The 26942-nt window shown below is 35.4% G+C and overlaps 1 protein-coding gene across 1 annotated transcript; it reads right to left on the bottom strand.

Moving 5' to 3' along the window:
- Positions 1 to 230: 230 nt before the first annotated feature.
- Positions 231 to 26942, bottom strand: NUP58 (nucleoporin 58). Its single transcript, XM_088140680.1, has 16 exons — positions 26583 to 26942; positions 24468 to 24604; positions 23129 to 23164; positions 22359 to 22508; positions 21382 to 21516; positions 20761 to 20871; positions 19509 to 19533; positions 18853 to 18918; positions 18411 to 18585; positions 16391 to 16470; positions 15872 to 15990; positions 14175 to 14257; positions 12233 to 12434; positions 6938 to 7036; positions 4207 to 4302; positions 231 to 2430 (listed from the first exon to the last, which is right to left on the bottom strand). The coding sequence occupies exons 1-16, from the start codon at positions 26699 to 26701 to the stop codon at positions 2261 to 2263; spliced, it is 1803 nt and encodes a 600-aa protein (XP_087996806.1). The 5' UTR covers positions 26702 to 26942; the 3' UTR covers positions 231 to 2260.

Genomic DNA, 26942 nt, shown 5'->3' with positions numbered 1-26942 from the left:
GACACATCCCATTCATAGTGCAAAACATGTCACTTTTTAAAACAGACTGAGTTGGCATGCTATTATAACTAATAGTATGCCAATTATTTTGAAACATGATTTATCAATGAATCCATATATACTCTCTCTCTTTTGAAAATATAAATAAAAGAATGAGGCCAAATGTTAGTGTCCAAAGAACTAAGGAATTGATTCTGCATCCTGGGGAAAATAAGAAAGTTGAGATATAAAGGCAAATGTGAATGACATACCTCCTTCAAACAATTTTATTATTTGTAGAACAAAAAGTTGCACACACAGACAAAGACAGCAACACAGTTAAAAAATAGCTTCACAAATTATATACAGTAAATAACTCAGTGGTTTAACATTTTAATTTTGTAAAAAGCAGTAACATACATACGTCAGGTCTACTCAACTTTAACTGAAGCCCAACACAACACAAATTTAAAACAAAATTTATTTTAAGTCCTCCTTAATTCTGAGAAAATTAAAAGCTTCCTCCTTCCACAATGAAAAAAGAAAAAAAAATCCCTCCAAACTTTGGTGCTATTCACATCCAATATGAAAAGCCCTGTGCTAAGTAGGCTCTGAATCTATCACATTCAGGACTCACATTTGCCAGACAACTTGCTATTGTATGACATAAAACATTCAGAACTTACAAAAATAGTACTGAACTGAAAGCAGCCAACTTCAAAACCAGAATATATACATTTACACCTGTTTGTTTTTGAAAGGTGCCTCAATCACATTGTGAACGTTTGCTTGAATTATATACAAAATATTCTCTGTGTAAAAAGGTTAGACTTTGCCAAAATTCTGTACACACATGCTGCAGAGATTTACAATCTGACCCTTAAAAAAAAGGCCCTAGCACAAACCCTGTGGAACTAAATGGGGTCAGCGCCAGCAACACAGTTCAAGGACTGGGACTCTAACCCATCGTTTAAGGCAATAAATATTCCTGTTGCTTCTCCTTAAACACTCACTTAGTTGGGAATACAGCTCAACATGCAACGATATTATAAACTCAACTTCAGAGTGAGACTTGTTCTGCTGAAATTGTCTGAAACGAATTATTAATAAGCAAACATCTTTCATTTATGATTTGTGAGTTGCAAGAAACGTGCCGTTTACTTAGGACATGTAAGTATCAACTCCAGATTGGAGACTATATGCATTTGTTTGGAATGGTGTGATTAAGATCAGTTGGTCTTCCTCATGATGGTAGAAAAAGCCCTCCGCATAAACTGAGTAAATCTGCTTTAAAACAGCCATAGCCTGGGCAATCTCTACTCGCATAAACTTACAATATGGGAAAATAAAGCTCATGGGAGATGCTGCAACAAATTTGATATGCAGGGTATTTTCTGCAGCTTCATTGCCCTGATTGTCGCAGTATCATGTATTACGATTCTCTGCCCATGTTATACTGAGTGCATACACGAGCTACTCGCATAAGCTCTTTGTCCCAACTGAGGCCGTTCCAAAATTCTCAAAAACACTTCTGAAGCCTTGCTCTCTAAAGACACATTGCAATGGTTCAGAAACAAATCCATATAGAATGCTTACAGTGAACATCTAATTCACCTTAATGCTCTGACTGGAAAGAAAAGTGAAATGAAAAAAGAGAACCCAAACAGGCCACAATATCTTACATGCAGTAGATATTACAACTGCTCTTGCATATGCTGACAGTATTTAAGGACATGATAGAACACCCCAAATTCACACTTAGAAATATCCCACATGGTTTGAAATGCAGTATATATATTCATATACATAAGTATTCATTTGTACTGTATATATTTACATACATGTACACAAAACCACCCTGATGTTTTTAAAAGGCCATATCACGAAACAGAAGGTATGGATTTAAGGTTCTGAATATTAGAATATACTTTCTCTTTACAAAGAAACCAATATGCATACCTCTGTATGGTGTAAAGCATATTGACAAAAATATTCTGTTACTAACATTACATTAAATAGATGGTTTTATAGGTTTCCTTAATAATGAGGTACATATCTAGAAGACGAAGAAGCTTTGATTCACAAAAAATAGATAGCTGTTTGTAACAATTACAGTTTTTAGCCCAGAATGGGAAGAAGTAGCAAAATGTTATAAATCTCCAAGGACACAGAGCACCTACTATATTAGCTTAAAAAAATATTCTTTTTTTCAGAATGAACTAAATGAATGCATTGTCCTTTTTTCACCTGACCCTAGCCCACCCCTGTCCTTTTTCCATATTTATCTTTTCCCCCTTTTGTTTCCAGCTGGGGGTTTCTTCAGCTGGAGAAGTTGTCCTCCTGTACCAAAACTTGCAGAGGCTGGATTGGACACCCCAAATGTCAGGCCAGCAGATGCTGTGATGCCAGGATTGCTGAAGTTAAACCCAGATGTGCTCGAATTGCCAAAGCCTTGTAAAGGAGGGGAAAACATTTCGATGTGAAAAGATGTGACCACACTAAGGACAAAGGACTTTGAGTTTTTTAAAGTGTGAAATGTGACCTATATTTCAGCCAATATTATAGGGAGGCCAAAAACTAACATTAGGTCTATTCAAACTTACCGTGGACAGAACATAGGTTTATGGGGTTTGAATTTTTGAATTTAAAGAGCACTTGTTAAACTTTTCAAATCAACTGTAATCTTTAGATCAAAAACAAAGTAACTCTCAGAAGATTATCAATCTTATCACAAGGTAAAATAATATACAGATAGTCCTCACTTAATGACAATAGGGACCAGAAAATTGGTTGCTAAGTGGGGCAGTTGTTAAGTGAGTCACCATGTGACTGGACCTGATTTTACAACCATTTTTATGATGGTCGTTAATTGAATCACTGCAGTAGTTAAGCAAATAATGTGGTTGTTAAATGAATTCAACTTCTCCAATGGATGTTTTTTTCTGGAATTCACTTAACATCCATGTGATTTGCTTAACAACCATTGTAAAAATGGTCGTAAAATCGGGTCCGGTCACATGATTGCAGGGGTGGGTGGGTGGGTGGTGCGATAGTTTGCAACGGTTGTAAGTGCGAGTACAGGTTGTAAAGCATTTTTCTGAGGCCATTGTAACTTTGAACTGTTGTTAAATGAATGGTTGTTAAGTAAGGACTACCTGTAAGGGGTCAAACTTCACCTACCTGGTGGCCTCCATATAGGCAGGAATCACCAGTCCCATAATTTGCAGTGAGCATAACTCAATCAGAAACTCTGGGAATTATAATCCTAACATACTTGGAAAGTACCAGGTTGTAGAAAATTACTAAATTTATGTTGGACAATAATTTGGAAAAATTGCTTCAAACATTGAGAAAGCATAGCACCTCTCTCCCATTCAATAAAACTGCCCAACTTTTTTTACCCTTTTGTGCAAAACTGAAAAAAGGCACAGTTGTTTTAAGAGTCACATTAACATTAATGATGGAAATTAAACCCAGTATTTTGAGAACATTCCTTAAAGTTGGCCCATGAAGAAGCTTGAAAAAGGTCAGACTGCATTAATGAACAGCAGAAAAGTTGTGCAAGATCCAAAGCACTTCTTCTGAATCATTTTCAAAGTGTGCACAGCCAGAATAGGTATCATTGTAGCTATACTGAATATATTTAAAGATCATTTTAGAAAATTAAGGAGCGCTATAGTTTACTCAGGGAGAAATTGGTCAAGTACAAGGAAAGGAGACAGTGCTATTTAGGTGCATAGTGGAAAAGCCCAATAAAATTATTTTTTTCCTTTTAAGCAGAGGAGTACAAGGTCAAACATTCTAAGACCAAAACATCCCTTTTGTAGGAACATTCCATTCTGAGATTGGAACACATCAACATCTAGTTAGAGGCATCTGAACATTTCTGGTAATATTTTGAGGTCAAAAAGTTTCACTATCAAAACATTTCACAGGCCTCTATTTGTAAGAAGTTGATCCCCATACCATACCAAAGGATGTGATTCAAATTTTCCTTCTTTTCAAAAGAACTTTACCCTAAAGTTCTCTTGGACATGGGGGTGCTTCTGTTGATCTTGGCTACTGGGGCTACACATGTCTGAAATTCAAGTCACAGTCTTTTCACAAATTATTAATATGACTCTAAATTCCTACATAGAAAACTTCAGTAACTGAAAATATTTTGTGACCAAAATATTTTATATTGAAAACTTAAATGCCCCACAGAACATTCAGAACAGAACAAACCTGCGCTAAGGCTTCCTGAAGGCTTATTTGTAGCTCCAAATCCAAATGATGGTGCACCTGGACCACTGCTTCCAAAACCAGCACTACCTGCAAATCCTAGGACAAACAGTAGTGAAGACAGGGAACACAAGTTAAGGTTCACACACAGGCTGAATTGTTTTTAACCATAATGTGTAGTTAAGTGAAGTTATCACACAATACTTTATCACTAAAACTCCAAAATCTAACTAAACCAAAACATCAACATCCCTTTGATACTCTGCACATATTTATATCAACAGCCCACTGATTGTCTGCATATACTTTTCAAATCTGACCACTGAGCCATGTTAGTTTGTATTAATTACTTATATTGCAATTTTAACTCTTACCACTAGACCTCACACCTCTTCATGCTTTTTTATGAAAATATCTTAAAATATTCCCATATAAGGCATGTATTACAAGTAGTAGCCATTAGTTTGCAATTAAAAAAAATCACACAAGCCTATTCATGGAGCCATTTTGTCATCTTTTCTTGTTACAGGTGACGTATTTTATTCATTTTGCCTTGGCCCAACCAGATTACAAAAAGTAATAGATAAAATTGAAATGCCCATGACCGTTGAGCCTGAGAGCTATAAAACATACTACAGCAATGACTTTTCATTAGATCTAACTCAGCTAATATGGCAGAGGCAGAAATCCACTTATACTCAAATTATTTACCTCAGAAACTTCACAGTGGATCCAGATTTAGTCCCACTTGCTAATCAGATCTCATTTGTTTCAACAGGTCTCTTATGTACAACTAAGGAGGGAATTTATGTTTGCACAAACCCATTTCAGCCCACACTGCTACACATGCTTCGAGAACACTTTGAAGGCACATGGAGGAAAGTAAATCTCTTATTTCAAGCAGAGCAGGAGTAATTGTGGAATTTCTGTTAACACTGGACCCAACCTCAAGTATTATAATTTCTTAAGTGTTTTCCCAGCATACAATAAAAAGATCTGCTGAAAGTCATATGTTCTTAAGTTGCTCTGAAAAAGTTTTATTAGCTATGCACAGGAAATCTTATTAGCATCAGTGACTAGCCTTATTATTGTGAATTTTTTTTCTTTCAAATTTCAGGTTAAACTTTGATATTGTAGACAGATGTATGAACTAATTTTGCCTCCTAGTTAAATCCCAAACTATTCATGTAATAATTGAAGATTGTAAGAACCAGATTTCTTCCATGTTATAGATATGTAGAGTATTGGCTTGGAAAGTAAACATTTATTTCAGTTATAGCACAATCCAGAAAGCTTAATTTCTTTAAAAACTTGTCATCTCAGCAGTCATATTTTTAAGTACATTGCATCATCACCCTCTTGTGGCCCCTTGAAGATGAACACACAGACCTAGGCTTTCCCCCCCAGCATTGTTGGAAAGATTTGTGATAATAAATGGTGTTTTCTGCCATCAACTGCCATTGTTTGTAATGCCAAATATTATATCTGAAAAAAGGCTTTAGGCAGGTTCCATAATGCATGACATCCCTGTACATTGATGTGGTAGTTTGCAGAACAGTTGGAATACTAAGGAAGGTTTGGCTTTCTGCTTGATTTCTGGTAACTAAATGGAAAAGTGAATGGAAATTTTAGGAGGACGCATCTGCCATTTGCTTTTTGGTTGAAGAAACTAGTCCTCTGAAGGGGAAATTATGATTGCAACGTAATACAAATGACAAGATGGGGATTTGTGACGTCTGAAAGGATTTAATAACTCCGATACTTCCATCTACCCTTGATTACATGATAATGTAATATTTCTACACCACTGCTGAGGTTGCGTTTTGCATCATTTTTCAATTTGTTCTGGTTTGTTCAGTATTTTTTATACAAATAAAACTAGCTGAATATGACTTAAACAGCTGTGCATACAAGATTTAAAGAGATAGGTAAGACTGCTGCTTTTCTCAGGAAAAACAGGTACATTGCACTGCTGTGATACAGTAAAGAATACCCCCAATGTTATGTTACTTGAAAAGAAAAAAGATCCCTGTGCTTGTCCACGATCTTAGGAAAATTAACACCTCTCTCGAGGTGTATCTTCTGTGATTAATGTGGTTGCATCAGCTGCTTCTCATTGAAACATATCACCAAAGAGAAAGAAAGTTGGCATAATAATATATTAACACTGTATTTTGGGTTTTTTTAAAATCAAAAATTAAAGTGCAGTTTAGATGCATCCTATTCCATAATATCAAGGCACTTAAACTATAACTGTATTTAATACAGCACAAAGAACATACAATTCAACAGCATTTTAGGAAATAATCTTTGATTCCCAAAATGTCTATTTAAGTAAAAAAAAAAAAAAAAACTTTAGAAGCCTAAATGAATTGCAGGAAAAAAAGGTTCCCCCCAACAGAGATCATAATGAAGTAAACAAGAATATGTAACAAAGGTAACAATGCAAATAAAGCATCATGTTTGTGAACTATAAAAAGGTCAAGGGGCACTAAGGTTATGATTTTTCCACTCTCTGAAGAAGTGCTTACAACTGTACGGGGCTTTCTGATGTGAGCTGGACATTGAGAGTAATCAAGGGCTGGTGGATAGATGAGATCCATTAATAAAGAATCCAACTGTGTGGACTTACACATGTAAAGATTAATAATACCAGTGAAGTGTGCTACTAATTCAATTCAGGAAGTGCTGTAGAGTAATTCAGTGAAACATTAGAAAAAAAGTTAAAGGGTACCTCCAAGGCTTGAAGAGCCTAAGCCACTTGACTGCAAGCCAGTGCCAATACCTGAACCGAATGGCGTTCCAAAACTAATTCCCAGAGTCGGCTGTGGCCCTGGTATAAAAAAAATGAAAACAAAGCTTGCCTTACTGTTTCACAACAGAGATCCACGATGTAAACCCTTTCATTAAAACTAAATCATAGCTTAACAAATGCTTTTAGAGCACCCAAGCTTTCTTGAGAATTCTGCCTCAAAGTATCTTAGTGTCTTCAATGGCTAAATTTTAGATTTGGAATGCAATACAAGATGAAACTACTGGTAAACCTATATGTTATGCCAAAGCATGAGATTATGGTTTTATGGACAACTCAGCATGTCATTTTACATTATACTGTCAGCTCCTTGATGGGAGTATATGTGAGCAGCGCTTCTTTTAAAATCAAGGTTTATATTAACACAAATAAAATCATCATGTTACCAATGTCTGGTATTAAAATACTCAGCTGAGTATTTTATCCAGTTTTTTTTAAAAAACAAACGAAACAAGTGGATAAAACACAACACAATAATTTTATTTTATTGAATTTATTTTTCATTTTTGAGCAAGTCAATTACACAGTAACATGACAATTCAAGCTGGATCACACAAAAATGATAGTTACTGAGTTGTTAGAACTTTGCTACATTTACAACAATTTTTGCCTGTTTATTTAAACATTTACATAAAAGGCACAATTGTGTACCTTGCCCAATACATTCAAAAAAATTTCAGATTCAGAAGATTGGAGACAGTGGTTTCCCTACATAAGCAAACTGTCAAAATAGGCTTTATATTATATCATCGTTAAAATGTCTAGCATCAGTCCCGGGTAGGAGGTGGTGAATCTCCTTACTAGCCCCTAGTTATAAATAATATTATACAAAGTTCTGGATTTTTTTCTAATAATTTATACAAGCTACTTGACAGTATTCACAGTACAATGTTTAAGCACAGCAATTAGTGCATTAATTAAACTTGATGGATTTGTCAAGTTCAAATACTGTGCCTGCCTTTTCATATCTGTTTATTCTATCATGCTGAAGGCCAACCATAAAATCTAGAAAATGCTGTTCTAAGAGAATGCAGAACAGCACTTGCTGGATTCCCTTCTAATAATGAATGTCCTGTTGATAATTATAAATCCAATCGTGCAATCATCAAAGTGGAAGGATGAATCAATGTAGTAGTGTCTTTACCAGCAAGTGTTTTACCTAAAACACTCCAGGATTTTTACATTTTCATTTTTTCCTGAATATTTATACTCTCTATTTAAAATACCACCCCACCCCCCGAATTCTACCTCATTATTGCATTATAGTACATTCATCTACCATGATTGCAATTTAAAATAACATTAAGAAAATACTGGTGACAATTGTAGACTTTGATGTACAGGTCAGACAATATGCATGGTCCCTTTCTGGTCTTGTAAAGTTATAAATACTTGAACTTCAAGTTCTCACAACCATTACTTAAAGAAATAATCATATATCAAGCAAAAGGCACTTTTTTAAAATCTTTTGCAAGGAACGTCTCATTCTAGATGACCCAATGCAAAAAAGAGGTTATTATATTTGTGGTAGCATAAGTTAAAGGGCAACTAGTGTTGTGAACTTGCAACTATACTAAACACTTATTTTGGCAAGCTGAGGTTTTATTTGTATTTAAAACACACTTTATAGACATTATCCAAAGACTTTGGGTCAATTGAACTTGGTTTCTATTTTAACTTAGTGAGAATAAGAAAAAAAAAACATTGATTTCAAGGAATTAGTTGATTCTGAATCTAACATTTTAAAAGAAGTGTTGCATTTAGAGATGAAACTAGATGTAAACAAATTAATATATTTTAGTAACCAGAAGCTCTTTAAAAAGTTCCCAGTCTGAAGTCAGTTAGGCTCTAAAAGCAAAAAGTGTCCAGTGTTCCACTTTTAAAGGAAGTGTATCAGTTTTCCATCTCAGGAGGAGGCACCATTGGTGGAAGACCTTGAGGAAAATATAATACCAGTCCTCCAAGCCAAACTTGCATCTGAGTATGCTTTTCAGATTTTTAAAACAGTTCAAGACAGACTTATATTTAAGTTTCAGAAGATTTCATAATTCAAGCTGACAAAACTTAACTCAAAAGTAATCTTGAATTGGCACATTCTGCATCAGAAAACCAAATAACCTCATTTAAAAGTTAGTTATCCATACATAATTTAAATAATGCTAGAGATTATCCATGCCAAAACAAAGTAAACATTGTCACCTTTAGATAACATATTATGAATCGTTTAAAATATAAATTATTTGCTGCAAACTATTTAAAATTTGTCACCCTAAAGAGCAGTTTAACTTTAATAAATAAAACTTACTACTATCATATCAAGTAGTAAGTATCACTATTTTCAGTGGGACTTCTTTTAATAATTTATGTTTGGGATCGTAGACTAAGAGCCCTGACAGAGTAAATATTCTGTACTAGGCTTGCCAGATACCATTGTCCAAATTGTTTGATAGCAAAAATAAAGGTGCAAGCACAAATTCTTCAAGTCTAGCCAAGCATCTAATATACTTCTTGATAAAGTCAATTTATCTTAATTTATCTCAATACTGTAGTAAGACCTTGGATTTTCACCAAAATTTGTTCAAACACAAAGTCCAATTTAGTATTCATGCTGAACAGGCATTCATTCCAAGAAATGTTTTAAACTGTACCCTTGGCAAGATAAAATTACAAAGTAAAGCTTTCAGTGCTGGAAGGTGTTAAGAGTACACAACCAGAGGGAAGCAACCTTTGGCCCTTGAGACTTGCTGAACTACAACTTCTAAGATTTTTCTGACTAGGACTGCCAGAAGTTGCAGTTCAGTAACATTTGGAGGGCAACAGTTTCCCCAACCCTGAGGTAAGATAGCCAATTCTTTAATTCAAGATGGAGAAACACACTTAAGTCTAGCTACCTATATTAAACCATCTTTGCCTGAAAAGTCTTTGATGGTAAAAAAGAGTAAGATTGTAAAAAGGAATCAATAAATTATTAATTTAATTTCTTAATAACCCAAAGCTGGAGCTGGCACTGAATTTAATTCCAAATACTGCTTTAAAGTAGAGCAAACACAATTTCCTACATACATTTAACCATTTCCTAGGCATTGGCTTGTAATTACAAAAATGTTTTAGAACTTTAAAAATGCAAGCTGTTTTAACATTTCATATATGATTAATTGATTATTTTTAATGGCCTTTGTTATATTTCAGAGAAACTTACTTATGTATTGTAGGAAGTCTCTTCAACATCATAAACACAAACATTTTCACATACATCTAATCTCATAACATCAACTTACCATATATTATTTAAACACAAACTGAAAGCCTACTAGATATTATGACTTGTTTGCTATTCTTTGATGAGCGTAAGAAAGCTTCAAGATGGGCTGAAGGTCATAGCATAGCCAGTGCAAAACAATCACTGGTCATCTGTCCAGTGATTGAGTGGTTTGGTTAGTTCACTATCACCTTTCCAAATTTTGTTGACACATTTATTCACAGTTATCCACAACTAAACAATATTATACCACATTACTGCAAGCCCAGAATCTGCAATTTTCTATTTTCATAGCCTAATAAATTTGGAACTGATGGCATAAATCCAAACATTAATTTCCTTTAGCACTAAGATAAATACAAAACATTTGATGCAAATAAGTGCCTTTTGGCATGCGCAGGCATCTTCTACGCATAGAACTGTTCTATATTCTAAACAACAGAAGTATGTGAGAAATTTAAATTAAATCCAACATTTTTATATTGCACAACCACAGCTATAGAATTACATTTTTTCCACAGCAGTAAAAACCTAGTGACAATGCCTACATCACTCATGAGATGCAATCAATGAACGTTTCTTGCTAATGCAATTCTTTCAGTCAGCTACCTGGGTTCAGAGGAACTACTTCTCATACCTGGAACCCCTCTGAATCTTCTCCAGAAGATTGAGGAATACTCTGGAGTAGACTTTGGGAGCAAAGTATGAGGACTATAAAATTAATGGATTATTTTACTTCTAGGTAAAGATATTTAGGATTGTAACAGCAGTTTCTGCAGCATTATTTCAGTAACTTTGGGGGGAAATCTTAACAAGACTACAGTTTTGGTACTTAGAGACTAAGTATTTCCCCCTCTGCATAAAACTGTAAATGCAGTGTAAGGTTATCACACACATCAATACACTTGGAACTGAAGGGTAAAACCATAGCAGATTAAATATGTAGCTATAGTAAAAATAGAAGAATGTATAAATCATGTCACTCTCGCCAAGCTTTATTTGATTCCTCCAGCTGTCAACACCTACTATGTCAATGCTGGAAATACCCTGTAGATCCCATAATTTAACAGCTGTACCTCAGTTAAAGGCTCTCTAGGTAGTAAAGTATGCATGCATATACTACACTACTGTTTGTCAAGTACAGAAAACATACAGTGCAGCTCCAGAAGAAAGACCCAAGCATATTCTTAGGTATGTCTGGAAGAGACTACGCCAATATAAACTAGGTCCCTGTTGAGTTCTGCATCATACTTAGACATTAAAGTAGTTCTAGTTTCAAAATGTAACCTGTAAATCCAGAACTCTTAAGCAGTCATTCATTGTCTATTTTTCAAGCAAGACTGCATTGGATGGCCAATAGAGTATATTTTAAAGAGGAAATCAACACCTCTCCCCTTAATTTCTATCCATGCTTACTTCCCAGTGACTGTTATTTCAAAAATAACTTTATTATTTTTTCTATACATAATTTTTGAACTTAATCATCTTTGAACTTTAGCATCTTCCTGCTGGATCTATTAAAAATGGCCTTTATGCTCTTCTATCTTTTGAGGCTTATTCCAACAACAAAGTGCTATGTAAAAACAAATAAAAAAATAACCTGTAATTTTCCATGAGAAAAACCATTCTAAATTAGACTTCTAAACAAATTAGAAAAGTTCATACAATGCACCCTAATTTTTGATGGATGTTATCCTATGCATATTCAGAGGTGACAGACTCACATTTGAAAGGGTTGAGTAATACAGTAAACAAAACTATTACAAGGAAAATCACAAGATTAAATACTGGATGTGTAATTATTGCTAAGTCTAGCCTGCATTTTCTACTACCAATATTTTGATGTACTGTAATTCACAATTTTTAGATTTCCAAAACAAAGGAAGACCTTATATAAAACATCATACCAGCTTATTATTGTTGTAACACTAAAAGCTATAACTTGAATGCACTCAGACCTGTAGCAGGCTGTTGCTGCTGTGTAAGTGTTGCAGCCATGGCAATGGCTGCTGCATTTGGTATGTTGCTGAAAGGAGTAGGTCCAGTTGTAACTCGTGGGGCAGTCTGCCATTTCTTCACTTCTACTCGCCTTGCCTCAAACACATCCACAGCATCCCCTAAAAAGGTTTTTCTGTATCCAAGATATTGGTCTTTGAGCATCTGAACAGAGACAAGAAAACTATTTTACATTGCATCGACCTTACAGAATTTTCCTATTCTGAAAATTATTAACCCCATTATTCCACTAATTAAAGATGCTCACTAAAATATTATCTTTTATTAAAATTATATGGTACCATAGCATAAGATTACTATAACTAATAATACAGAATAATACCCTTTTTACAGGCAGGCACTATACTTATTTAATCATTTTTGGACACTTATGGCCGCAACAGGTGTGGCAATGATATGAAGATGTCCTCATGGGGGTAGAATTTTCAGATTCTTTTTCACTGATTTTTCATTTGCATGTGTTTTCAATAAAATTGTGATAAGGATACCAGAGGTTTAATATACATATTGCATTGGTTATTTACTTCCAAATAGCAGAAAATCTCTCTTTACTCAAGATTTGTTGCCAAATTTCTGGAGCCTGTTATTGGGGCTGCAGATTGCTAATGCAACCCCTAGGCTTCATATTTCAGTTTAAAACAGTAATGCGTTATACATAACCTTTAGTTTGTTCAAGTCCTTTTAAAAAAGCTTGGATTTTCTGCTTTTTACCATTTTGATGCCAAAGTTTACTCTGTTTTGATTTTATGTGGTCTATGAGGTCTTTTATTTGATGCTTTCCTATTTTAGTTTGTGGTTTAGTTGCACTGTAGTTTTTCCCATATTTTATTATTGTTCTTGTAATGCTCAGTGTGGATATTTCAATCAGCACAGGGGCAAAGCATGTTGTTGCATATGTATAAAATATAAAATACTACAAGGAACAGAACTAGACCTGATTCAGTCTTTTCCTAGTTGAGTGTACAGTGACTCCAACACTATTTATCTGGTCATAATGAGGACTAATTATACATATTTGTTCTGCTTCAAGGATGAGCCTACTCAAATTTTTCATACAGTCTGATTAAAACAATGAATCATTTATTATCAGATAGATTTCAAAAATGAACTTGTTATACATTAGCAAGTGGATAGAGAACATCTGCCCACCATTCTCTATGGAAGATTAATCTGTCTAATCCTAACCTTAACCACATACACATATAGAACTGTGAAAAATTAACTAAATTTCATATACTCTTAATTTAAAGGCACCTCAAGGAATTTATCAGCACCCTTTTCCTTGTTAAAAGAAAATGAGATATAGGTAGTCCTTGACTTATGACCACAACAGGGATTGGAATATTCGTTGTTAAGCAGTGTAGTCGTTAAGCGAGACATGTGACCACACCCGATTTTATGACCTTTTTTTGCTGTGGTTGTTAAGCAAAAAACCATGGTTAAGCAAATCATGTGGACATTAAGTGAATCCAGCTTCCTCCACTGATTTTGCTTGTTGAAAGCTGGCTGGGAAGGCTGCAAATGGTGATCACATGACCCCAGGACACTGCAACTGTCATAAATACATGCCAGTTGCCAAGTGCCTGAATTTTGCTCATGTGACAGTGGGGATGATAGGACCAGCTGTAAGTCGCTTTTTCTAGCACCACTGTAACTTTGAATGGTCACTAAATGAATGGTTGTAAGTAGATGACTACCTGTACATGTGAAGCAAAATGTATTACTATAGGCTCAGTTAGGACCCATGATACTATCATTTTGTTCTTCCATAAGAAATCAAAAACACAACCCTAAAAGCTAAAATGCAAGTCGTTCAACAACACAAGATAGTCATATGCTATACATTTTATACAATATATGAATACAACTGGAAATACATTTTACCTTCACATTTTCATGTATTGATTGAAGTTGTGCAGCTAGAGCTACAAATGTTTGATAAATTTTCTGCATAGCCATGGATAAATCTATGAGATATGAAAATTTGACAAATAAACCCTTGTTGGAATATAAAATCATAATTCTTACTGCTGCCAACAGAACATACTTTTTATCAATTGTCATGACATTTAGAATCATATATTTGTAGTGTTGGAAGGGACCACGAGGATCATTTAGTCTCAAACCTCCATAATGTGCAGAAAAGTCATTTAAACCATACATGAGAGGTGGCTGTCCAGCCTCTTAAAAACTTCCAGAGAAAGAAAACCCACAACCTCCATAGATAGACTGCTCTACTGTTACAGATTTCATTGTCAGGAATTTTCCCTTATATATAAATGAAATCCAGATAGCTGAAACTTATACCTGTTATATCTGGTCCTAGCTTCTGGGGTGATGGAAAATGGTTCATGACTATCTTCCCCATAGTTTTTCTGTATGTACCTGAAAACAGCTATCATGCTTCTTCAGACTGAACTTCCCAAGTCCTTTTCACCTGTTCTCAAGTCCCTGTGTCATTTTTGTTGCCCACCTCTGAACCCTTTCCAACCTATCAGTATTATTCTGGAAATGGAGTGCCCGGAACTGTATGAAACATTCCACATGTAGCCTCACCACTGCTGAGTAGAAAGGAATAATGTCTACACAGGTTTTTGATACAATGCCTCTTCTAATGCAGCCCAGAACTGCATTAGCCCTTCTAGCACTGCTGACTCATGTTCAGTTTATTATCAATTTCTTCACCCAAATTGTTCTCAGATATAATGTCATTCTGCTAACCTGGGTGTCAGACCTCAATTTTGTGTCATCCACAAATCTAATAAGCAGCCTATCAATCCCATCATCCAGGTCATTTCTAAAATCGTTGACTGTTCCCTATGGAAGCCCATTTGTTACTTCTCTCCAACTTGATGTATAGCAATTAATGCTGACTTTCTGAGTGTAGTTAGCCAGTCAGTTATGGACCCACATTACTGTAATATCATCCAAACCACAATTTAACAGCTTGTCACTGAGAATGTCCTGTGGAACTTCCTCAAAATCAAATCTTTCCTCTTAGGATATATAGGATTACCAAATTATGCAGAGGGGAGAAGAACCCTAGCTTTTTGTGTAGGAAAGGTAAAATGCATTATTTTTCTAATAAGAATTTTTTTTTCTTTCTGACTTAATGTTTATATGAATATGCTATGAGGATTCAGTATCTGATAAAGGTAAATACTGAAATGTGAGCAGACTTCAATTATGCTCATTTCTAAGGCTTTCCCTTAATGCTAAGCTTTGCCTTGGATGATCTGGAAAATCTTTCCAAAATAATGAATGCTAGGGATCTATGGAGGAACATGTTATTTCAGATGAAATAACAGATGAGCAGCTTTTGTACAACTCCTTCCTTGATTTAAAATCATAGGCAATGTATCTTCTACTTATACTATCTCATATTAAGCATCTATTTTATCCTTTAAAGGGCTTATGATTATGTTTACTCCTGTAATTTACCAACAAGCCAATCACAGTAATGCCAAGTCAACTGTCTTAAACATCATTTATCTGCACAGAGATTGCTGTTTGCTTACCAAATGCTAAGGTTACTGCATAATGTAACTAACAGAGAAAGATATGAAAACATGTAGTTTTACCTTGTGGTGTTATGTGCGAATTGTTTGCCTGGGTAGCGAGATGATTTTCCAGTTCTTCAATCTGCTGTCTGTACTGCTGTAGTTGTACTTCAAACTGTTCAATCAAGATCCTGAAGTAGCTAGATCAAGTATATTTCAGAACATTTAAGTGATGGATGAGATTAAGTATCACTCTAAAGAAAAGTATAACTATTTTGAAGATCAAGACTATAATAATTGAATTTGCTTTGTTTTTCCTCTCATTTTTTTTTATTTGTAACATACCAAATAAAATAACATACCCAACAAGGCACTAAGAACCTTATTTGTGATTTGTGATATGACACACTAATCACTTCCAAGCACCAGGTAAAGTTATTCCTAATGCATACAATTCCTGCTAAGAATCCAAGGAAACACTCAAATCAAAGGAATTGTATTTCTTGCATAGTGAGCTATAAAAGAAAACGGTTCCGTGGTGCAAAAACAGTGTTTTTGGCACATCTCTAGTAAGAACACACGTTTTAATCTTCTACTTACTCTGCTGGCGCTGTATTTTCATGCTGAAGGCCAGGAGGTGTTTTCTGTGTCCTTAATGCTATCTCAGCATTTTTAAGTTCCTGCAGAAGGAGGAAGAGGAAAATCAGAACTTGTAAGTCCAAAGAGTAAAATTTCCATATAAAATAAATAACTCTGTTTTAAGTAAACTATTTTTCCTGATAATTTAGTTAATATTCTCAACAGTGAATTTTTCCATTATTAAAATCACTGAGGCCAATGGAAAGAAAGCCAAGTAAAAGCCAGGATATTATTTGCACAGTTAGTAAGTAGATCTCCAGGTACCAATTATATTGCATCATTTTCCTGAAAACGAACATAACAAAAACATTGTATCTATTATAACAACTTCACACTACAAATACAGAACTAAATCACTAGAAATAATTAAACCCCAGGCATTATTTTTCCATCCCCAATATAGGTAGTCCTCAAATTACAACCACAATTGGGACTAGAACTTCCATCGCTAAGTGATGCGGTCATTAAGTGAGTCATGCCTGATTTTACAACCTTTTTGCTGTGGCTGTTAAGCAAATCACACATTTGTTAAGCACATCTGGCTTTCCCCATTGCCTTTGCTTTTTGGAAGACCCCTGGGAAGGTTGCAAATGGTGATCACGTGACCCTGGAATGCTGCAAGCATCGTAAATACATGCCAGTTGCCAAGCACCTGAATTTTAATCATGTGACCACAGGAACGCTGTGATGGTCATAAGTGCAAGGACCGGTCATAAGTCGAGGGCCACTTGTAGTTTGTTACAGCATTATTTGTTTTGCTGTTGCCATGTCGCTCACCTGTATCTATTTACCCCAATCACTACAAGGGTCTGAATGAGAATTTATTATTGATGATGTGCTATCAAAGTTGTTGACTCTTAGCAACCTCAAAGATAGACTTCTTCCAAGATGATCGCTCTCTAACTTGGATCTTGATCCCAACAGTTCAGATGTTGCTACTGTAATCGAGCCCATCTACTTTGTTGCTTGTCTTCTTCCATTTCCTTCTGCCTTTCCCACATTCATGGACTTCTCAAGGGAGGTTGGTCTTTGCATAGTATTTCCAAAATGTAATAATCTGATCCCAGTCATTTGTTATTTAAGTGAGAACTCTGAATTGATTTGCTTCTTTTCCTGGCTATTCATGGTATTCTCAAGAGTCTTCTCCAACATCAATGTTCAAAAGCATCAACACCATTTCTACTCTAATATATAGAATTGAAAGTTCAAATTCCAACTTTCACTTTTATATATTGGAAAACCACTGCCTGCATGATTTTGATCTTTGTAAATATAGACATATCATGACACCTGAATGTCCTTTCTAAGGCCTTCATTGCTATCCTATTAGTCTTGACTGCTGGTTCCTTTACTGTTGATAGTTGACTATGAAAGGCAGAAGCTATCGACCACTTCAATATCGTCACTGCCAATTCTAAGGCAAACTGCAGTATCTGTCATCATTAGTTTTGGCTTCTTTATATTTAATCATAGACCCATTACATATAAACACCAAATTAATGACAACAGATATAGCAACCAGCCTTAGAACTGACTATGAAGACATGAAGACAATGAAGAGGAAGACAAATAGATATATAAACAAATGTCATGAACATACTGATCATTTTATTTATTTTATATGTCAAATTTGGTTACTGCCCTTCTCACTATATATATAAACCCTACATATCAACATAATTATACTCACATACTGCATGAGAATATTAGTACCTGGGGAAAAGGTTAGAAGTACAGAACTCTACAGATGAGTTCAAGGAGTAAAAAGATTAAGACCAATTGCCAGCTATCAAATGATCAGTTTCCCAGGAGCAACATTCTAAAATAGGAGTAATATGGTTCTGAGATAAACAAATGTCTCAACAGAATAAACACAAAGCAGAGCTATCATACAAGCAAACCACATTTTCCAAAAAATTAGGCATACTGTTAATTTTATTAAATTTAAATTAGGATAAATAAATCTCTTTGATAGCTATACCTGAGCAGTCTCCACTTTAAGTTTATCAATATTAAGAGTGTTTCTCTGTAATCCACTGGCAGCCACTGATAACAATTGCTTCAAAGCTTTTATATCCTCTTGCACTTTAAGCATTGCTTTGGAAGACATTCGACTGATTTCCTCCTGAACCTGTTTTTGTTCTTTTACAAACTTCCTAGGTGAGAAAAGATGGGGAGAAAATCAGAAAAAAGAAATTCCATGTCAAAATAACCACCCAAATGAGTGGTTAAGACTAGAGGTAGCAATGACAGCAGTAGCTCTATGGCATATGACAAAATGTATAGAGACTTTTACAGTTGTCATTATTCAATATTTGAAAAATGCAAATAAAACTGGTTATTATTAAAATTAATTTTAAAAGAATTCAATGTTTTAAAATCATACAGCCATCAAGAATTGCAAGGATCAAGAAAGTACTTACTGGAGATTTTCTACATCTTGACAGATTACCGGAGGTAGATTTTCATCTTTTAGTGCTTTGCTATCCCTGCCAACAGATATCAGCAAATTAGTGCCACAACAGTACAAGAATGTTTTAACACTATAGATATAAACTTAAAAAAAAAAACAAAGTTTGTTTGGATTTTTTTCATTTCTTTTCTTTTTCTGAGTTTTCTCATTTTTTTTAAGTTTAAGGAATGTTTGGTTCAATTTTTCATTTTTGTGTATCTTAGCATTTTGCTTATATTTTGTATTCTTCTTAAATAAAGATTTAAAAAGGGAAAATATAGAGGAAAAATTCATTATTCAGCTCTCAATTCCATATGAATCACATACATTAAACATAATAATCTTAAGTAGGAAAATTCGGCATAAGTCTTTCTTCAAATTTTTTTTCAACTCAGCCAACCCAGATAAGCTTTTCACACAGCTATAAGTGTCAAAAATGAACAAAGCATTCCAAGCTGTATCATCCTGACTGAAACAGTAACATAAGTTTGATCACCAACAACTTCATTATTATGTTAGCATTTTCATTTAAATTTAATAATCCTAGACCATTAGTATATCAGTATTGTATGTTTTATAGGCATGCGAGTCAGTTACTTCTATAGTTATCATGTTTGATTTACTTACTCTGGTCTTGTTCCTGTTTTGTCACCTAGAAACAAACATTACAAGTTAGAAGGCACTTCTAGTTTTATGTATGACATTATCAAATGGACTTTTACCAGCAGAATCTTCTGTATTTTCTCTAAAAAGGATACCCACAAAACTACCAGTTTAACTATCCAGGCCACTTTCTATCAAACCTCTCAGCAAAACAGAACCAGAGCTACAGAGGGGAAACATTCTGTTAGCACCAAAATAACTTATTCAGGGAATGTACATCCTAAAATAGTTTAATCCTTTAACATGAGAAAATATGTTTGAAATAAATGTGGCAATATTTTCTGCCACAGAGCGCAATATATCAAAACATACCAACAGCAGAGATACCACGAAGAAGCAGTCCTATCCTTGGTGCCTCACAAAAAAAGCAGTCTTTAGAATTTTGGTTGAATCCCTTTAAATTTACCTGAAAATTAGCACCTGATAGCTGTTTAGATTATGACATGATTGTGCCCAGCCATGTTTTTCCAGTTGGACTTAAGCCATTCTTTCTTAGCCTAATTCTTTCCCATCTGTACTACAGGAATAACTCTGACCTACTTCACAGAGTTGTTTAGGAGGATTACAATAATGAAATAAAATCAACCAACCCAGCTTTTAAGTGAAATCCTTATAAAACTCTACTGGTATATATAAAGTCTAATATTTTGTACATTCCTTCCCCATCGACTTTGCTTGTAGGAAGCTGGCTGGGAAGGTTGCAAATGATGACTACATAACCGCAGGACACCGCAACCATCATAATGGCAAACTGGTTGCCAAGTGTCCAAATCACGACCGTATCACCGCGGGGACGCTTTGACGGCTGCAACTACGAGGACTGGGTTTAAGTCCCCCACGTTCAGTGCCATAGTTACTTTGAACGATCGCTGAACGAGTGGTTGCTAAGCAAGGACTACTTGTGTACACAATTTATAATGGATATAAAACATGTAAAACAAGGCTTCATCTGGTGAAGGGGAAAATGCTGTAACAAGCTCTGAAGCTGACAGTACTAAACACCTCTTGGGCACCAAGAAACTTAAGCATTTATATCACCGGATGCTATGCTAACTGTTAAATGTACCAAAATAAATTTTAGAAAATAATTTATGTAAGAATTATTCCACTTATCTCTTTGGACCTATTGGAAAAAGCCACAGAGTATTCCTCACCTGGTAGGTTCAAATAACTCTACAAAATGTGTATTTAAAAAAAAAAGAAAAAAAGAACATACTTTTTTTATCTGAAGAGCTACTGAAATCTATGCCACCAAGACCTTCATTAACTGTGGTAGCAGGTGCTGCAGCTGCCCCAAGCGTCAAACCAAAAGCATTCTGTCCAAGCCCTGCAAATAATACAGAAATTCTTGGGTAAGAACAGATTTGGGATTTTTTGAAGTAGGATTTATTATCCATGAAAACTGAAAGAATGTTTTTCTAGGTTTATTAGCAGGAATTCTGAAACTATAAACAGAAGGGTGGAAACAAGAACCTGTGATTAAAATTTGTCCTTGCCACCAAGCCTGCTCTTCCACCATCAACAAGAATACAGAGGTCTTCTGAAGACAGAAAGTTTCAGAGAATGTATCCACGTAGGAGAACTGAAACAACCTTCCAAATCAAATTTGAGGCTTGTCCATGTTGTGTTGAGCTTGAAAATATTTCTAGTTTCAAAAAGAAATACAACAAGCTGAAGCTTTAACTACAAGTCCAAATGTTGCCCTTAAAACAGATTAATTACTACTTTTTTTAGTTTGAAAGGATTAGCAGGACTGATAATCCTTTAATTTATTAAATTAGATCCATGATTAAGAACCACATTTTGAACACATTTTAAATAATATGAACAATGTCACCTGTTGTAGCTGTGCTTGCATTTGGGAACAGTGTTCCTCCTAAACCAGCCAAGGCTCCCCCCAGAGAAAGTCCTGTGGATACAGTTGTGGTTGGGGCAGTGCTGCCTCCCAAGTTTAATGTAAAGCCAGAAGATCCTGAATTTTAAGCAGAGAATATAATTCAGATCCTGAATTTTAAGTGAAGGATACATCTTGATTTTTCCCCCAACAACCATATCAACGTACACTGATATTACTATTTTAATGCAGTTATTAGTACCACAGCCATAACATCAATTTTGATTTTTTTAAAAATTTAGACAAATATTGTTATGTATTCATTGAAACTTGGGGATTATTCTAGAACTCTCACATATAGCTGAAGCCATTCAGTGATAACCTTGTATACATAAAATTTTATCAATTCCTTCATGATATTCAAATGCAAGAATTCCAATAACTCTGCAGAAACTAAAAAAGGTATTTGGATCTGGAACCATGGTCTGGATCCAATCTGAATCAGTGCTGAAATCAAGTGGTTTTAAGTGAGTCATTATTTACTCTTTTTAAGTTCACAAAGAATTTGAAACTCTATTAGACAAATAATGTGACATTATTGAGACTAATATTCTCTCAGCACAGCAAGTGGACTCAAATCCTGCACCCTTGTTTTTTATTACTTAAAGGGATCTTAAACAAGGCAGAATTTTCTGTGCCTGTTAGGAGTCACAGAAGCTTCTTTTATCTTAGCTACAATTATTAATACTGAAAGTAGGCATTAAGAGCATTTAACCAACCTCAAGTGGTCTTGAAAAGATAAAGTGTGAGACCAGATTAGTATCTGAATGGGACCCAACTAAGAAATCCCAGGACTATAGGCCAAACTGGACAGTTAAAAATATCTCAGAAGGTGGCAATGGCAAAACATTTTTGCACTAGGAAGTTTAGGCAAATGGCGAATGAGAAGATCACTTGAAGACAACTATTGCAAAGCTTACCTGCTGCTGGAGCAGATGTAAGAGCAGAAGATAATGCAAGGCCAGAAGAAGTAGAAGTGATAGGTAAAGCAAATGGTGTGGCTGATCCAGCAGGTTTATTGAAACCTAAACTAAGGCCCGTAGTAGAGGAAGAAGTAGAAACAGGCGCCCCTATAAAAAATAATTATGTTTCATTTATTTACACACACACACACACACTTATCTTGTTTCCCTTCTCAGGAAGTATACATAGGGTTACCTCCAACACACATAATTTTATCTTTACAACAGCCATGCAAGGCACACTGTGATAAAGTCTCCCAGGTTTCTGTCCAATACTCATTCCATTACAACACTATGGCTCTCAGCATCTATTCATGTTCCTTTAAATTTATACAGAAAATGTATTTAACAATTCCCATTTAAGAATGCCAATCACTAACCATAAAGAGAAGGTAATCTGAAATACAAATGGTCCAAGATACTCTTTGCTTCATATACAATAACTAGAACCTCAAATAAGGCCAGAACAGTTATAATTATAAACATTAAAAAAACAATACAACAGTTATCTTGATATGAAATTATAGTTTTTCACTCTAGCATGTGTCTACTTTGCCATGGTATTTACTAATACTTTACAAGAGGAAATAGCTGAATTGTAATCACAATAAAAGTTTACCAATCATTCCTAAGCCTCACATCATTGAAATCCAATGTTTTTCTTTGGGGAATCTCCAGCTGCTGCTTCTCAGTTAAGGAAAAGGGAATGCTAGTGATTATGTACTTACCTAATGTTAATCCTGCAGCAATAGTTGTAGCTGTTCCTATATAGCAATACAAAATAAACAAATGTAAACCAAATTTGTAGATTGAAGAACAAATATGGAAATGTATAAAATTCAAAATTTTTAGCATAGGAACAAGCAATTTGGTATGCTGCAGGTATTCTGGACAATAGTTCCCAAAATCTCTAACTACTGGCCATGCTGCCCAAGACTGATTCGAATTTGCCTCCAAAACAATCAGAGGGCAGCAGTTTCCTTCTACTAGCTGGAATGTTATATTATAAAGTATCATTAGAATATATCATGATCTATGTTTGGAGCAAACATTCAAATTCAGACCCAAGTGGAAGATAATATTGTTTAATTGCATTATACAATATATTTAGCCTTTAAATACTAAACTAAGGAATAGACAGCCTCATGTACAACCATATTATTTTAGCCAAACTCTTTCCATGCCATTTAGCTATAATCTCACATTAAAATAATGGCTCAATATAATCTAGGCAATGGAGCCCTTAGGTTGGAAAGAAAGTGACTGAGAGATGAACATGACCAAAGTGTATAAAATCATGCATGGAGTGGGAAAAGTGGGAAAGGAGAAATTTTTCTCCTTCTTCCCCCTCAAAATAGTGGGACTAGGGGCCATCTAATGAAGCTGACTAGATGGAGACTGAAAAGAAAGCCATTCTTGAAGCAGCACATAATGAACATTTAGAATTAATTATCTCAGGTAATGGCACTAATTTGGATGGCTTTAAAAGCAGGTTGGATAAATTCATAGAGGACATGTATCAAAAGCTATTAATGTTGCAGACTTCATGTAGATTTCATGAAGCAGGCCCCATGCCTGCAAATACCAGTTGCAGACAAACAATAGCATGAAAAATGCCCCCCCATCTGCTGCTTACCAGAACCACAGAGGAACCTGGCTACCCACTAGGAGAAATAAAAAGTGATGGACTATGATAGACCTTGGATTAATCTAGAAAGGCTATTCTTACACCCTACTGCAGCAATTCAGTTCAAATAAGGATATTCAAATCTGAAAATAATAATACGGATATAAATTTGCTTTGAATACAAGATACAGTAATGACGACAGCCATTTAATCTGGAGAATAGTTGCCAACTTTAACATATTTATTTATTTATTGTATTTATATAGCCGCCCATCTCACACAAAGTTATATGCACAAATAAGTGAAACTCGTAGTACAAATATCAGAAGTTATCAGAATTAAATTTATGTTTTTATTTGCCCATTCTGCCATTAATTTGCTAAACTAGTTCAAGCTAAATCAATGCTTATTTTGACAGGAATAACTAAAGTATATTTTACCTGTATTAGTCCCTCCTAAGGTAAAACCTGTGGTAGGCTTTGAGCTAAAAAGTCCAGTGCCAAAACCAACAGAAGGAGTAGTTGTAGTTGCAGTAGCTGTTGAGCCCAATGTCCCAAAGTTAAGACCTCCAGTTGAGCTAAATTACAAAATAAATAATTATTAAGCACAACTCACATATGTTCAGTGTTCATTTTATTTCTTCACAGCCAGTTTTACAGAATAGCATGCCTTAATTTAAATACAATTAACTAATACTTCATTGTCAACTAAGCGAATGTTTGTAACAACTAAGGTTGTTTTTCTTTTTATACCTAAATACCCAATAACATTAACAATATTAATGCTGCTACATTTGTGCGTTATATTGTCAGTTGTTTAAACTATGATGTGTTGAACACCAATTTTGTACTAGGCAAAGTAATCATGATTTGTTTGGCTAATTTAGTCTACTAGCACCCAGAAAAAGGTACACAGCACAGAACCAAATGAGAATCTGTGTTCAGATATAAGCCACAGTTAAAACAAACTAGTCTCATACTTTAATTTGTTGCCAAAAAAATTAACCATCTGCTCTCCCCCAAAAATGGGTTCATACATCATCCTGATGCATAAATCAAAGCTCTTAATAAAAGTTTTATTAACTTGCCCTTCTAGTGTTTCCAAGAGTTATGGAAGACTAATATGAAATTATTACTATTCTGAGGGAATAGGAAAATTTAATACTGCTTCTCAAACAAAATCTTTAAGGAATCATGTTTTTCTATTCACTCTCTATAAATTTTCATATTCCAGAAATACAGTTACCTTTATTTCTCCATATACTAGCATTAATATTTACAGTATTAAGTTAAAACTGAACTTTCTTTCAACCTAAAATCCAAGAAAAGAATCATCCATCATTAAAGTAACAGAAAGACTGCTAGAGATCAATAATTTTCTATCTTCTCTATTCAACAAAACATACACCAGCACAAGTTGTTCTTAGATAGCACATTTTTTTTGTTATTGCTATTTTTCAAAATGTACCTTATGGTTATTTTAACTAGTTTACTGTCTGGGTATACTGTTAGTGAAACAACACAGAACACCCAAAGTACAATGAATTAACTCATCTACTATATTCAGCTGTAAACAATGAAATTAAACTCAGGCTTTCTTCATTGTTACATATATAGTAATTGCAAAATCAGTTTTTCATCAATTAACTGATATGTAGGCAAAACAATACATCCTTGCCCAGTCTGATGCCCTCCAGGATCTTGAACAACTCCCACCACCACCTCCTATCATTGATGAACTTGAGGGCAAGCAACTTAGGGAAGGCTGTAATCAAGTAGTTACTGTTGTGTATGGAGACAAGTTTTAAATGGACCACATCCCTATATACACGTGTAGATATATAGATTTGAATCACAGCTGCCCTATAATTATGTTCAAGAAAATGGAGGGAAAGACTTTTGAATGTTTACTATGGCTTCAAATAACTGGAGGAACAGATGATAAAACTGTAAAAATGTTTTATAGTCTTTTTAAAATTCACACTGAGAAAAAATTTGTACATACCTCCACATAAAGGGTAATAGACACTGTAACACTTGTTTTTTGGAAAAGCCATATAACTGGGCCTTATGTTTACTTCATGTCATGTTATGTAATGTATGTTTTTAATAACTGGTTGTGCTTTTACTCCGTGTTCATTTTGCTTTGTTAGCGGCCCAGAGTTAGGTAAATGACGTGGGCGGCCATATAAATTCACTAAATAAATGAATTTACCCCAAAACAAGTCTCACTAATAAGGAACTGATGGTCAAGCATTCTTAGCAGTACTTTGAAGTTACAGAAGATATTGGCGACGACTATCGGGCCTCGTTCGTGGAAAAGCTGCAATTCCTGTTGCTAATCCTTTTGTTACCAATTTCTAGTTAAGAATCTCCTTCGTTAGAACGGCCAGCGCGCTGGAGGAACTCTCCCCATCTTTGCGGCGGCCCCACGGCCTTCAACAGGCGGTCATAAAATAAAAAGAAATCAAAAACACGTGCGGAGCCAATTCCCCTTTCGGGGCCTTGAGGCATGCTTACTCCTGAGGGAAGCCTCCCGATTGGCCCTCTACTCACCTCGGAGTGGCTCCAAACGAGAACCCCCCGCCACCGCCGCCGCCTCCCCCGCCGGTGCCCGCCGCAGCCGCGGTAGCCGAAGCTAACGTCCCGGCTCCGAAGGAGAAGCCCGCCGACATGATGGCGGCGGCGGAAAGACCTCAGCCGTTGGGCCTCGGGGTTCAGCGGCAGGCGCTTTGCCGAAGGAGCAGGCCCAGAGGGCTCCCCTCACGGCCGGGGCCCCAGCCCCTGAGCGGCAGGGACGCCGTCAGGCCCGTTCGCCCGCGCGGGAACTTCAAAGCGGACGATCTGGCCGCGCGAGAAGTGCAGTCAAAGGCGCGCGGACAACCTACAGCGCAGGAGGTGCCGCCGCGCATGCGT

This window comes from Python bivittatus, unplaced genomic scaffold (genome assembly GCF_059951505.1).
Source record: "Python bivittatus isolate LINGU-HERP-01145 unplaced genomic scaffold, Pbiv_v1 ctg000340_np1212, whole genome shotgun sequence".
Taxonomy (NCBI): Eukaryota; Metazoa; Chordata; class Lepidosauria; order Squamata; family Pythonidae; genus Python; species Python bivittatus.
This window is presented reverse-complemented; position numbering and strand designations above follow the sequence as displayed.

What these genes read in the sequence shown, in the direction of transcription:
- NUP58 (XM_088140680.1), bottom strand. Translation starts at nt 26,701, where the DNA reads ATGTCGGCGGGCTTCTCCTTCGGAGCCGGGACGTTAGCTTCGGCTACC. An exon ending in CTTAGGAGGGACTAATACAG is followed by an intron (nt 23,165 to 24,467) that starts GTAAAATATACT and finishes ATTGCTATATAG; the next exon opens with GAACAGCTACAACTATTGCT. An exon ending in TTCGCACATAACACCACAAG is followed by an intron (nt 14,258 to 15,871) that starts GTAAAACTACAT and finishes CATATCTCATAG; the next exon opens with ATTTATCCATGGCTATGCAG.